The following is a 14,405-nucleotide window of genomic DNA, read 5'->3' on the forward strand; positions in this document are numbered from 1 at the left end:
TCCAGCATTTTGTATGTGTGCATGTAATCTGTTAAAGTATTTGCACACATGAAATTATACAATCAATTTAATATTTACAGGAATATCCTGTTCTAAATTCACTCAATCTCTAAATCTCTTTGTTCACTGAATTTCTCAATCCATGCTCTGTGGTATATTGGAATTATCCACTTCAGACTCCAGCACTTTTTGTGGATTGCTTCCCTGCAGCTGCCTCACACAACCCGTCTCTCCTTCTATTTAGTACCTCTTCTCTCAATACATTTCCCTTCATATCACCCTCTTCAATGTGTGTATCAAACTACCCATGCAGAACATTATGGATTCCATTTGGTCTTGTCCAGATCTACAGTAGTTAGCTACTTGTACATTTGTTCAGTTTCTGGGTGTGATATGCAATCTTGATTTTGGTTGCTTCTTCAAGCTGTCCATGATTTTGCCTTTGTTTCCAAAATGTTCTTCACTTTGGTTCCCACTCTACTTCACTGTAGGCTCTTGACCTTTTCCCCATTTGAAGATAAGAAGTATCTATCATTGCCAAGGTTTTCAATGCTGGCATGATTTTTCCAGTTATTTCCAGTTAGTTGCATTATGACTGTGTTTTGGCAAGTCCATATCGCCATACCATCCCTCACAGGAGTCTTGGAGCTGACTTCACATTGTAGTGTAGTTCTCTCTCAAACACCTGACTGATGTGGATTTAATCGTAGTGATCCGGAAAGATGCTTTACCCATATTTGGAAGTGGCCATCCAGCAAATGTGACTGAGAGGGTCTTGAGACCAGTAATGTTATTAATGACCATTACTGGGCTATTTCGCATTAACCATGGAGACTGCACCAGGTCAATCTAGTTGGAATTATCCTTTCAAACCAGGTGACACTTCCAGGGCTTTCCTCCTCACTGTCACTCTCTGAGATACTAGAAGATAGCTAGCAAGTTAAGCAAATAAGTTGGTTTATTAAACAAAAGAACTTACAGAGAGACATGCATCATTTCTCATCCATATGCGCAATGTACACAGATTAATGGATACCTTCTATGCAAATATGTTGTTACGCCTCCCTTGGGCTTTGGTGGTGTCACTCTGATGAGTGTTTCACCACTGCAAGTGAGAGATCTTTGGAAACCTGTGTTGGCCTTGTGGCTGCCTGACTTGCAACTGCTCCATTATCTGTTTCCCATTGCATCTGGCTTTGTGGTGGACAACTTTTGGAAAGCCCCTGTTTCTCAAATGGATGAGTCTTGACCTTCAATCAGAAAGTCCCATCTCTCCTAATTGTAATAAGAGAGTGTGTTTAAAGATGGCGATGCTTCCACCTCCCCCATGCTACATCAAAAGAATAACTTTCCTCCTTGCTTCTTGGAGATTAATCTTCAGTCCTTGAAGACTCTTAAACAAATCTGAAGGGCTGGTGACCTAAATGTGTCTGGTTGTTTGTGATTAACCTCCTCTGATCATTACTAATACTATGGTCCTTTCTAAAGCAGATCTATTTACCTTAGGTTTCTACAATGCAGCACCCAACACTTGCTGTCAGTTTGGTTCTGCTGACCTATCAGTGGTTTATGTGTTTACAGACAGCCCTACAGGCGAGCGAAGGCCCACCATCCTCACCCCCAGGGGTACAAGCAGCAGGAAGACTGTGCTGAGAGGACAAGTATTGTACCTGGAATGCATTGCTGAAGGCCTGTAAGTTGACTCGTCCCATTTGGGGGTGGGTGGGTGACTTGTTCTCCATACATTGCCTCATAAAGAGGAGATGGTAAACCAATCCTTACTTGTCTTCTTGATGGATGTCGAGCATCCTTAGGGCACTATGTTGAAACTATCTCTTTGACCAAGTTGATGATCAGATCATTGCTTTCTGAATGAACTTGCTGTGTATAAAGTGGCTGTTCCATTTCTTGCCATTGCACCAATATAAAAACTTAGAAGGCATATTATTTGGATGGTCTAGCCAGTAATAGAAGGGATATACAAGGAAGGATGGGGGCAATTTAAGTGGTTAAATTATTACATACACAGACATCCAAGGTTGATGAGAGAAGTAAGGATAGGAATTTTAGAGGCTCCGGTTATAATCCTCAAAACATCTGTTGAAACAAAGTTGGAGTCCAAGGACTGGAAAATGGCAGATGTTATACTCTTATTCTAAAGAGAGGTCACAAGAAACAAAGTTCCAAAGACCAATCAGTTTATTGTTGGTGGTGGGAGACACTTCCAGAAACAACAACTCTAATTTGTAAAAGAAAGCCAATGGAGATTTGCCAATGGTAAATCTTGTCCACCAAAGCTGATGGAGCTACTTTGGTGAAGTAACAGAGAAGATTAATGAACAAAGAGTGGTACAATTGACAAGGAGTCATATTAGAGGTTTCTCAGTCAAAACTGTCTAACCATGGTGCTGAAGTGGAAGTAGCAACATGGATTAAAAATTGGCTAAGAAGCGAAAATAAAGAGTAGTAATGACCATTGCTTGAGGAAGGAGTGCAGTGGAACTTATCAGAGGGACACACTAGGACAACTGCATAAAATATTTTAGTGAATTAGGTGGGTGCACAGGGCATTATTTCCAAATTTTCAGATGAGACCAAACTTGGAGGACTTGTGGAGGAGAGTAAAAGACATCAAAGTGATAGAATTGGACTGCAGGGGTGGGTGGCAATGTGTCAGATGAAGTGTAATGCTGAGCATTGTGAAGTGTTAGGTTTTGGAAGGCAGAATGAAAAGAGTGCATTTAAACTGTAGAGCACAATTTTGAAAGGAGCACAAGAACAGTGTGATACAGGAGTATACATTTGCTTGATTCAATGAAAGTTGCAGGGCCAGTTGAGAAAGCACAGTATTCAGGATCCTGGGCTTTATAAATGGAGGTACAGAGTAGAAGAGCCACGCTGACTCTTTATAAAATACTGGGTTGGCCACCACGGGAGTATTACAGCTAGTTTTGGTCATCATACTTCAGGAATTAAATGAAGGCTTTGAAGATGATGAAGAAGAGATTTAACAAAATAATTGCATGAATATAAACAGACTGGAGAAGCTTGGTTTACTTTCCTTGGAAGGAGGCTTAATGGAGATATTTAAGATGGTGAATAGTTTAGAAAGAGGAAAATTCTGCCCAGTGGTGGAGGAATCAGAAACAAAGGACTGAGAGCAAAAGTCATTGCAAAGGAACCAAAATTCTCAGGAAGAGCAGCTGACATAGATGGTAACCTTAATATAGCAATGAGATATGTATAAGGTGATGTCAGTTGAGGGATTTTTTTTTTGTCAGAGCTTCAGCTATAGTCTCCTGTTGTTCAATATAATGTCCAGTAATCTTTGATATCCAACCTAGAGATCAAGCAGAAGTCTGATTAGTATCCCTTCCTAGAGACAGAACATTTGATAGCACTATATTCGGTTATCGCTGTCCCATTGCTTTGGGAAGGTTTCCATGCACAGTTCCCTGTAAAACCCATTGAAAAGTTTTTTTCCATGGGTTGAAACATTTTTTAATAAGCAATTGAGGTAGGTCCTTATAAAAGACATTTTCACCTGAGCCTTATCTGTTCTGTTCCAGGCCAACACCGGTAATCCATTGGACAAAAGAAGGGGGAGAACTACCCAGTGACAGAGCCTTTGAGATTAATTTTAAGAAGACCTTGAAAATCATTCACGTATCGGAGGCAGATGCAGGGAAATACCGATGCACTGCAAAGAATTATTTGGGAACCAGTTCACACGTTATTGCAGTAACAGTCAAAGGTTTGGCTCCTCTCACAGAGATCAACTCCTTTTGCCACAGAGGGATGTTTCATTGTAGCATAGGCAAATGGAAAAGGATGCTTAGCTGCAGTAGAGAAAATGACAAAATTAAACTTCCACTTCTTATTTCCTATCTTGAAACATGTCAGTGTGGTATGTTCTGGAGACTATTAACTAGACAGACATGGCTACCTGTGATATTGATTCAAGCAATCAATTAATATTAATCAATGTTAATATTGATCAGGACACATATCTGCTGAGATATACCATGGACACAATTAAGATAACTACTCTAGCCAAAGAATGCATACTATTTCTTTTGTTGGGTGTCATCCGCATTATTTATGTAGGCAGAGAGGTTGGAGTTGGAATCCAAGACTTAAGTATGCTGCATTTTTGGACTCTGGAAGCCTTTGGAACAATGCCTGAATCACAGAGCAATACTTTTTACCTTAACATCCCTGAATTCAGTCTGTGCAGATAACTTATTGCATCTGTCAGGAGCTTGTGCTTTTTATCCCCATAGTTCCATTACATCAGTGACTCAATTGATTGACAGCCGTGTCACCCTCAGAATGTTTGCAATGAATTACAGGAAGTCTTCCCTGTTAACATGGGCAAGATAATAATCTTTATAGGATATTGGTTAAGTATATTTTGTGGCCAGGGTAGATTTGAGCAAGAATAATACTCTTCACCTGCGGGTAAATTTCATTAATTCCACACAGAGCCCAATGAACATTTGGGTATTATGTGAATTAAAGTATATAGGGTTGATAAAGATAGTGAAAAAATAGCTGTGATTTCACTGAGAAGGGAAATGTATTTCCTTGTGTTATGTCTTCTTGGACTGTTCCAGTGGGAGAAAACATCCATTCAGTTATTCACTGTCTTCCCATTGGAGGACTCATCACTGAACTTCTTCCCCACTGGTGAAGATTCTTTGCACTGCCTGGCCCAATTCCCACCTCCCATTAAGGAAAAGGAATTTTAGAATGGGATTAACCCATTCATCCCTTGAGTCTGTTCTAGCATTTAATTGTAGCATAGATAACCAAATTAAGTTTGGCAGTCTTAGCCATGTTGACCATTGTGGGAGACTGCATGCTCTGACTTGATACTGGTTTTATACAGCCGCACCATACTGGATCAGTGAGCCAAAGAACCTGATTCTGGCTCCTGGGGAAGATGGGAGACTCATCTGCAGGGCAAATGGCAATCCCAAGCCTGCCATCCAATGGCTGGTCAACGGATTTCCCATTGAAAGTGAGTATGAAGCCGAATAACAGTGGACACAGTGGTGTGACGTAAATGATTTTTGGATGTGATGTTCTCATCAGGAAATACTGACTTGTTTTTGATTGGCAGATGCCCCCAGTGACATCAGCAGGAAAGTAATGGAAGACACCATCAGCTTCACCAAAGTCCACACCTCCTCCAGTGCCGTTTACCAGTGCAACGCTTCAAATGAGCACGGATACCTGATGGCAAATGCTTTTGTTAATGTACTCGGTAAGATTTCTCACCCTATATTAGGCCTCCTCAAAGCGATGCAATATATGAACAGGTACCCACAAAAAACAATGACATAGGCACAAAAGAAGGAGCATTTTCTAGGGACAAGTTTTCTCAGGGGTTGGAAGGAAGTGGGCAGGACTAAAATATCAGGAATTAAAAGCGAGTGAAGACTTGTAGTCACAAATATTCCCATTGACCATGAAGCTGCAGTCATTTGGGAAAGAAAATTCCAAAGATGCAATAGGTGTTGAAGAAACTTACCCATGGTACAGACCAAAGCAATTGATCCCAGAATTGTGCCCCCAGTTGCTAAAGTCTCTAGCCAATGAAAACAGACTCTCAGCATCTCTGTTGTAAATTACTCTCAGCATCTTTAATGTTTCATTGAAATAACCTCGGGAAAACTCCACAGTTATCTGTTTATCCAGCCTTTACCATCTCCATCGGTGATGGTTAAGTTGATTGATGAAGGTAGAGATGTGGATGATGTCTACATTGATTTCCATAAGGCCTATGTCAAGATCCCTCCAGGGAGGCTCCAGAAAAAGAAGATGCATTGTATCCATAGTAACTCGGCTGTTTGGATGCAAAATTGGCTCACCCATGGAAGGCAGAGCGTAGCAGTTGATGGGAATTATTCTAACTGGATGTCTGTGACTAGTGTTCTTCATGGATCCATACTAGGGCCTTTGCTGTTTGTGATTGGTGTAAATGTTGTGAATGAAAACAAAGATGGGTGTGTTAGTAATTTACAGTTAGTATGATACGGAGATTGGTAGTGTTATGGATAGCAAAGAAGACTGGCAAAAAATACAGTGGGATCTTGATCAGTTGCATATATGGGTGGAGAAATAGCAGAAGGAACTTAACCTGGTCAAACGTGAAGTGTAGCTCTGGGCGATCAAACATAAAAGGACAGCATACTGTTAACAACAAGACCTTTAACAGTGTTGATGGGCAGAGGAATCTTGGGATAAGAGTTCATAGCTCCCTGAATGTGGCTACACAGGTGTGGTTGATAGGTAGGTGAAGAAGGCATGTGGCATGCTTGCCTTATTAGTCAAGGAATTGATTTCAAGAATTGGGAAGTTATCTTGTATCTTTATAAAACATTAGGAGTGTCAAATCTGGAGTAATACATCCAGTTCTGGTCACCCTGTCATAGGAAGGTTGTGAAAGCCTTGGAGAGGGGGCAGAAGAGGTCTGTCTGCCAAGATGCTGCCTGGAACAGATGCCATGTGCTATAAGGAGAGGCTGGGCATACAGTACTCGGATTTTTTTTGTCTGGATTGGTGGAGGCTAAGGGACGGTCTGATGAAGCTATAAGATTATGAGAGCCATAAATGGAGTAGACAGATAGACAGCAGGTATCTTTTTCGCAGGATTGAACTGTCTAGTACCAGAGGACATACATTTAGGTGATATGGGGGAGATGTGTGTATCAGGTTTTTTATGTAGAGTGGTGAGTGCCTGGAATGCGCTACCTAAGGTGGTAGTGGAGGCAAACACAGTAGGGGCAATCAGGAGTCACATGTAAGAAGTGGAAGGATGTGGACGTTATGTAGACAGAAGGGATTCATTTATTTGATCTTATTTGATTTATTTGCTGCTTTAATTAGTTTGACATAGCATCGTGGATTGAAGTGCCTTTCCTTTGCTGCACTGTGCTATGTTCAATCCATATTTGACTACGGAGACCATACCTGCAGTTGAAGGGTCACCGAAACCAGGTCCAGTTGGGACAAGGCTTTCTCACTCATGCTTGAACCTCTATCCGATAAGGATCAACACACCAGCCGCCTTTGGAATTCTGGTCTTAGAACACCACTATTGTTCTTCATCATCTCGGAGAGATCCTGTTTTCCTGTTCTTATTGTATAGTGAGTGACTGCTTATTTTTGTGTATTACAGCCATTCCTCCATCTTCTTTGCCTTGTGTTCATTAATCTGCAGATTAATTGTGCACTGTTTAGCTTTCTCCCTCACCCAGCCCTGCACCATATGCAAACCTGGACGCAATCTCCTCTCTCCTTTCACTTCAGTCATTAACATGGATTGTAAATATGTAGCGAACAGATCAGCACTAATCAAGGTGACAGCTCATAATGACAGCTCACAATGACAGCCTGCCAACCTGTTAAAGAAAGGTTTACTCATAATCAATATTTCTGTTCTCTACTAAACTAATACGCTAACATCTTAGCTCAGCTGTTACTTTAGGTATTAATATATTTTTTAACAGTAACTTAACAAATACCTTTAGAGAATCCCAAAGTAATGCAATGAATTCCAGTTACTTGTTCCTTTGCTTCATCAGGGCAATGGTTATTTGGGACAGCTCTTAAAGAACAAAAACTAATTGAGTAAATAGTTGGGATTCTCTTTGCTTATTTGGGAACCTTTGCCACTTAATTGGGACAGGAGACAGTTGCTCAACAGTTTCTTCTGTGGCCGTTAGACACTTTACACCATGCTTAGAGCTAACAGTTTTTGTCATGTAGTAAGGAAGAATTTCCTTCCATTACAGACAGTGTAAAAATAACCTTTCAAAATTTTAAGACAGATCTACATCAGTACTTGACAGGGAAGGGGATGAAAGACTACCACAGAATGAGAAGCTGAAGTTACAATCAGTTCAGTTGTGATCTTATTAAATGACAGAGAGGGCTTGAGTTGCCAAATCACTTATTACTGCTGCTAATTCATGTTTTGTATATTTATTTTATCTTTCTATCAAATCCCATTTTAATCTCCCCAATGAAAGCTTCCGAGGGACATTATTTACCTTCACTGTAGTCCCTATACCTTGAGCAACACACACAGAATGCTGGAGGAACTCTGCAGGCTAGGCTGGATCGATGGAGGGAAATGAACTGCCAGATCCTTCATCACGACTGGAAAGGATCTTGGCCTGAAACATGGATTGTTCATTTCCTCCGTTGCTGATACTCAACTTGCCGAGTTCCTCCAGCATTTTGCGTGTATTGCTCAAGATTTCTAGCATCAGTAGAATCTCTTAAGTCTCAGCACCTAATTTTTTTTTGTTTGCTTTTTGGGGAGCAGTGTTGAATACAGATTACCACTCTCGCTTTTCTGACTTATCCTCAGAACACTGCATCAGCACAGCAGCAGTTAACAGAATTCTTCATCCAAGATCCATGCTTTGCATAGCCTTCTGTTACAGTTTCATAGCAACCTATTAGAGAACAGTTTTGCCTTCTTTCTTCATCCATTTACTTTCACAAGTTGTGTACTCGTCCACTGCGATTAACACTTGTTAGGAATAACTCTACTTGGCCAATTACCCAATCAAGGAGAATAGTCACCTTCACAGATTTGAGACCGCATAGGCTACTGGATTGGAAGATGCTAGATTTCAGGATGGGATGAGGTGAATAATGATGCAGATGAGGTAACACAGGCATCTCTTTGAAGCGCTGGCAGAAGAGGACAGTCAGACAACTTGGGATGAAACAGATGAAGATTTGGTGATGAGTGGGATCAGGGAGGAGCTTCATGTAGCTCTTCAGATGATCGTCTGAGACAAGTAAAAGAATTAAAGCCAATAGATTAATTTCCACTAGAGCTAATATCATGAGTCATTTTTACTCATAAGGTGAAAGGGGTCCATTGATTCAACTTCCATGATATAACATCACCTCATTAATTTTTTTTGGCCGACCAGTGCAAGAGTTTGGAGTGTATTTTATTTCCTGCAATCTTTATTTTTAGAAAGAATAAGCATTCGGCATGGACTAGAAAGGCCGAGATGGCCTGTTTCCGTGCTGTAATTGTTATATGGTTATATGGTTAATACCTTGAATTGCAGTACTGGTTTAAAATGCTCTTCACCAATTGCTGATTTTGTTCTAACGTAGGAAAGGTGGTAGCTTTGACAAGCAGAAACAGACCAATTGAACTTTGGAACATTGAAGAAGAATTTTGTAGAACAGAGATGAGGAGAAATCTCTTTAGCCAGAGGCTAGTGAAATCATTGCCTCACATGGCTGTGGAGGCTAAGTCATTGGGTGTAGGTTCTTGATTAGTAAGGACTCAAAGATTATGGGGAAATGACAGGAAAATGGAGTTGAGAGGGATAATAAATCAGCCATGATAAAAAAGCAGAGCAGGCTCAATGGGCCAAATGGCCTAATTCTACTCCTATGTATATGGTCTAATGATTTAGTAGTCTTCTTTTCACTGTCGCTAATTGATGGGCCAAGTGGCCTGTTACTGTTCCCATGTTCCTGTGTCAGAGCAACAGGGCTGACCCCTGTTCAAAACAGTGCCTTGGGCTCCTTTACATCTACCTGAGAGACCCTTGCTTTACACTACGAAGACAGAGTCATGAAATCATAATTACTGTACTGTACATGTCTTAGGCACATATGTACATCCAGGGTTCCTAAGACATTTGCACAGTACTGTAGCAATTTTAGGTATTGCAATGTACTGCTGCTACAAAAAAGAAACCAGTTTCATGACATATGTGAGTGATGATAAACCTGATTCTGATATGGGTCTCTATTGTGGACTGAGAATGAGAAAGGGACAAGGAGAGTGGAATCATGGTTGGGAACAGGGGAAAGCAGAAATTCTGTAATGATCAATAACCCAATTGTTTGGAATCAAATGATCTTGCCTGGTGTCTCAGAGCTGGGTGTGTCTGCACCTGTGTCACTCCTGCACTTGGTACTCCCTTCTCTGCCACCTATCTCACACCCTTCCCACAGTGCTCTATGCTCACTATTCCCAACATCTCTTGCTCCTGCAGATTTACAAAGTCGCTGTCCATTCCACGTTGGCTATTACAGTACTGCCCCAATGAGCTGATTCCATTTGCCTGGCGTTTGGCCCATATCACTCTAAATCTTTGCGATCCATGTACCTGTCCACGTGTTTTTTAAATATTGTAATTGCACCCGATTCTATCACTTCCTCTGGCAGCCCTTTCCATATACCTTCTGTGTGGAAAATGTTGCCCCTCAGCTCTAGTTTCAGACTCCCCTACCCCGAGAAATGGACTGCAACCTCTGACAATTCAGCCCTTCATGTGCCTGGACATTTTATACAGATCTCTGGAGTGACCTAAAGAAACTGCCTTCTGACTCAGCCAATGAAAGTTATTTTATTCCTTTCTGTCAGCAGACAGTACGAGTATTTTTTTTTGCTGCTGTTAGTTCTGTTGTAAGCACTTTGCAAGTTTTGGCCCTGTGTGATTTTGGAAGCAGTTAACATTCAGTTGCATGAACTGCTTTTCTTTTTGTGACCCTCTGTAGCTGAGTCACCCAGAATGCTTTCTGAACCTGACCAAGTTTATCAAGTAATTGCCAACAAGCCTGCATTCCTGGACTGTGAATTTTTTGGATCACCAATACCTCAAATTCAGTGGTAAGGATGATAATTATTTGCTTTGCTCTACGTGTAATTAAATTTATTGCAGTCTGATCACTTGTCTGTTATATTTTCAGTTTTACTTTAAGAGAAGCTCTTATTCAGCATGTCTCCATGGCTACTGTAACTACACAATCAACGAGAGCTGATTTAAACAAACCCTTGCAACAAGGCAGTTAAAAGCAGTTAAATGGTTAATTTGAATTTGTGACTTTAGTCGCTCTGTGAGGGAGGTACAATCACACGAGAGTCATCTGCCTGGGAGCTCAGTGACATCACTACAAGAAGTAGGGTTGGATGCAATCTTTTGCTGTACTAAAGAAAAAGGAGATAAAGATTTGCTTTATTTGCCACATGTATATCAAAACGTACGGTGAAATGCATCAAATCAAATCAGCAAGGATTGTGCCAGACAGCCCACAAGTGTCACCACACTTTTGTTGTCAACATAACATGCCCACAGCTCACTTAATCCTATCTGCAGGTCTTTGGAATGTGGGAGGAAATTGGAACACCCGGAGGAAGCACACACAGTCATGGGGAGAACATACAAATTCCCTGCAGACAGCTACAGGCATTGAACCTTGATCACTGATCCGTGGCTGGTGCTATAAAGTAATTTTGCTAACCCCGATGTGACTCTACCACCCCTATGCTACCATACCAACCCTATTTTGGTGGGAAAGTTGAGGACATATAGTCCTGTGCAAAAGTCTTAAGCGCTTGTAAAAAGAAATCTGTAAAGTGAAGATGCTTTCAAAAATAATGAAACAAAAAGTTTCTAAGTATCAAAAAAATCACTATAAAGAGAATAAAAAGTAAAAAACTAAATCAAATTGATATTTCGTGTGATCACCCTTTGCCCTTAAAACTGCATCAATTCTCTTATGTCCACTGTCATGCAGTTTAATAATAAAATCAGCTGATAACTTGTTCCAAGCATCTTGGAGAACTTGCCACAGTTCTTGTGCAGACTTTAGCTGTCTCACTTGCTTCTTTCTCTCCAGGTAATCTCAGACAGCCTGGCTGATGTTGAGATCAGGACTCCGTGAAGGCCGTACCATCTGAAATTGTATATAAGTTGTCAAAGGCTTTTGCACAGTACCTCAATTGGGGTTTGTACACCGAATGGTTTAGTTTCCAGGTTCACTGTACACCTCCACTGCTCAGATTTTGTTTCTTCTTTGTTCTTACCAGAATGTTGCAGCTGTAATTCCGTTGTTAGTCTGGGGGTTGCAGGTGTGACACCAGAGTCATTATGAGCACTTAAGTGCCTTTAAGTTTGTGCTATCTTGAACTGAACAGCAGTGATCATGGGCAGAAATCCTTCAGAAACCGTCAGCCCCTGTGGATTTTCAGTAATCCAACCTCTTCTTTAAATGAGCAATCTCTCAGCAGTAACCAAAGTGCAGACGTGGAATGAGGCAGGAGATTATGGAGCAGGCAAGCACAGCCGATTGAAGTATGAGAGCAGGGAGGGAGAGGAAAGGTGGAAGGAAGTTAGCAGCAAGTCCTAAATGGTAGCAGTGGTGCTGACTGGATAGCTGCGGTTCATTGAGAGTGGACAAGCAGCAAACCATGTTTAAGGAGGCACAGCATCCACCACCGTCCAGGCCGTGCTCTTCTCTCGCAGCTGCCATCAAAAGAGAAGCACAGGAGCCTTAAGCCTATACTACCAGGATCATGAACAGTTAATACCCTTCAACCATCAGGCTCTTGAACCAGTGTGGATAATTTCATGTACCTCAATCCTGAACTGATCCCACAACGTATGGACTCACTTTCAAGGAGTCTACAGCTCATGTTCTCAGTGTTATTTATTTATTTATTTATTTATTGATTGATTGTTTTTGTATCTTCACAGTTTGTCTTCTTTTGCACAATGGTTGTCAGTCTTTGCTTGTGTGTAGTGTTTTGTTGATTATGTTGTATTTCTTTGTTCTACTGTGAATGCCTGCAAGAATATGGACCTCGGGTAGTATATGGTGACATACAGTACGTACTTTGATAATAAATTTAATTTGAACTTTGAAATTTGGCAGCTGCAGGTTTTGGAATCTTGAGCAACATACAAAACCTCTGGAGGAACTCAGCATCAATGGAGGAATTGGATAGTTGATATTTTGAATCTGGAGGAAGGGTCTCAACTCGAACTATTGACAGTCAATTTCCCACCAATCCATGTTCAAGGCTGTGTGGAGCCATAACAGAAGAACTGAACGCCTAGGGAGTCATGGATGGCCAGGGAGAGAGTTTGTAAGGGTATTCAAAACAGTGAAGGTTTGGGAGAAGGTTCCAGGCCAGAAGGGCCGATAATCATTGAATCAAGTATTTCAAGTGAACTAAAGAGAGAATGAAGAGATTAGTTTTATACACAGTACACTGCTGTTTAGTTTAAGACAGCATGTGGAAGAATGATGCAGACAGATTTAGAAGACATTTCTTAAATAAAAAGGGACAGGATGTTGAGGTGTTAAAACTAAAAGATTTGCCTGCCTTTGAGCAAGGAAAAAAAGGGTAGTGAAACCATTATGAGTGCAGATTCAAAGGAAGGCACTGCAGGTGGAGCCATTGCCTCTCGGCTCCAGTTCATTTATGTCCTCGGGTTCTGTCCGTGTCGAGTTTCCATGTCATCTCTGTGACCAGATGGATTTTTCACTGGTTTCCTCCCACTTTCCAAATATGGGCTGGTTTTGAGATTAATTGACTTCTGTGAGATTGCTACCAGTGCAGATGGTGATAAGAGAATCCTGGGATGTGTAAGGGAGAATAAGTGGGGAATGGCCTCTGTTTTTATTGTAAGGAAATATGATGCATAGTATCACAGGCTCAAAGAGCCAAGTGCCCACCTTATTTCCATGAGCTTCCACGTTGGATGATAAGTAGAAAGAGAGTTCACAGCAACACGAGTGAGACTGCGCAACAGTGGGCAGAGAATGTGCATTGTCAGTAGAACCACTAAGAACTTGTTCTATTGTAGGTTCAAGGATGACCAAGGCAGTGTACTCCATGGTGACTCGTACACTCTGCATGAAAATGGCACTCTGGAAATTGCCTTTGCACAGAAGAATGACAGTGGCACCTACACCTGTGTAGCAACCAATTCTCGTGGTGTGGTCCAAAACCAAGCCATTCTGCAGATCAAAGGTGAGCTTCTTTATGTCAGCAAATTACAATTATGAGAGCAAGTCACTGTAATTTTCCAAGTTGGGCATAATGAAACTGTAATTTTCAGATCCAACGACCATTATCAAACAGCCACGTTATCAGTCTGTGCAGACACTGGGCAAAGCTGTCTTCGAGTGCAAAGTGAAGCATGACCCAACGCTCTCACCAACCATTATATGGCTGAAAAATAATGAGGAACTGCCTGATGACAACAGGTACTGTAGATTCTGCGTTGAAAAATACAGGACATAGTTGTGCCTGCTTAGTGAATCAAAGCCAGCAAGATTTGGACCCTCTCAATAAACAGAGTAGACATGATAGAAACTGCAAATCAGGATACACCCTTGTCAGTAGACCTGTGGCCCAAACAGATGGAATGAGGTGGTAAAGTGAACAGTAGGCAGATATCCTAGAAGCTGAGCGTAGAGTTTTTCATTCTCCTGGTTATTTTATTGAGTATTCTAGGTTAGCTACAAATCTACTTCAAGAAGCTCCATCCCCTACTTACCCAAGAAGCTACTTACCCCTACACCAAGGGGTTCGGAAGGCTGGATCACCGGAGGTATTT

At 41.3% G+C, this 14,405-nt stretch overlaps 1 protein-coding gene across 8 annotated transcripts in view; it reads left to right on the forward strand.

The window, feature by feature from the left end:
* Positions 1-14,405, forward strand: part of nrcama (neuronal cell adhesion molecule a) — a 430,696-nt gene that overhangs the window by 336,021 nt on the left and 80,270 nt on the right. For all 8 annotated transcript variants that reach the window (XM_059977833.1, XM_059977838.1, XM_059977831.1 and 5 more), the window contains 7 exons: positions 1,582-1,693; positions 3,570-3,754; positions 4,892-5,023; positions 5,126-5,269; positions 10,555-10,666; positions 13,650-13,816; positions 13,905-14,052. In XM_059977833.1, coding sequence (XP_059833816.1) covers positions 1,582-1,693; positions 3,570-3,754; positions 4,892-5,023; positions 5,126-5,269; positions 10,555-10,666; positions 13,650-13,816; positions 13,905-14,052 — 1,000 coding nt within the window. The remainder of the gene's footprint in view (positions 1-1,581; positions 1,694-3,569; positions 3,755-4,891; positions 5,024-5,125; positions 5,270-10,554; positions 10,667-13,649; positions 13,817-13,904; positions 14,053-14,405) is intronic.

The sequence above is a fragment of the Hypanus sabinus genome, chromosome 8, assembly GCF_030144855.1.
Source record: "Hypanus sabinus isolate sHypSab1 chromosome 8, sHypSab1.hap1, whole genome shotgun sequence".
Lineage (NCBI taxonomy): Eukaryota > Metazoa > Chordata > Chondrichthyes > Myliobatiformes > Dasyatidae > Hypanus > Hypanus sabinus.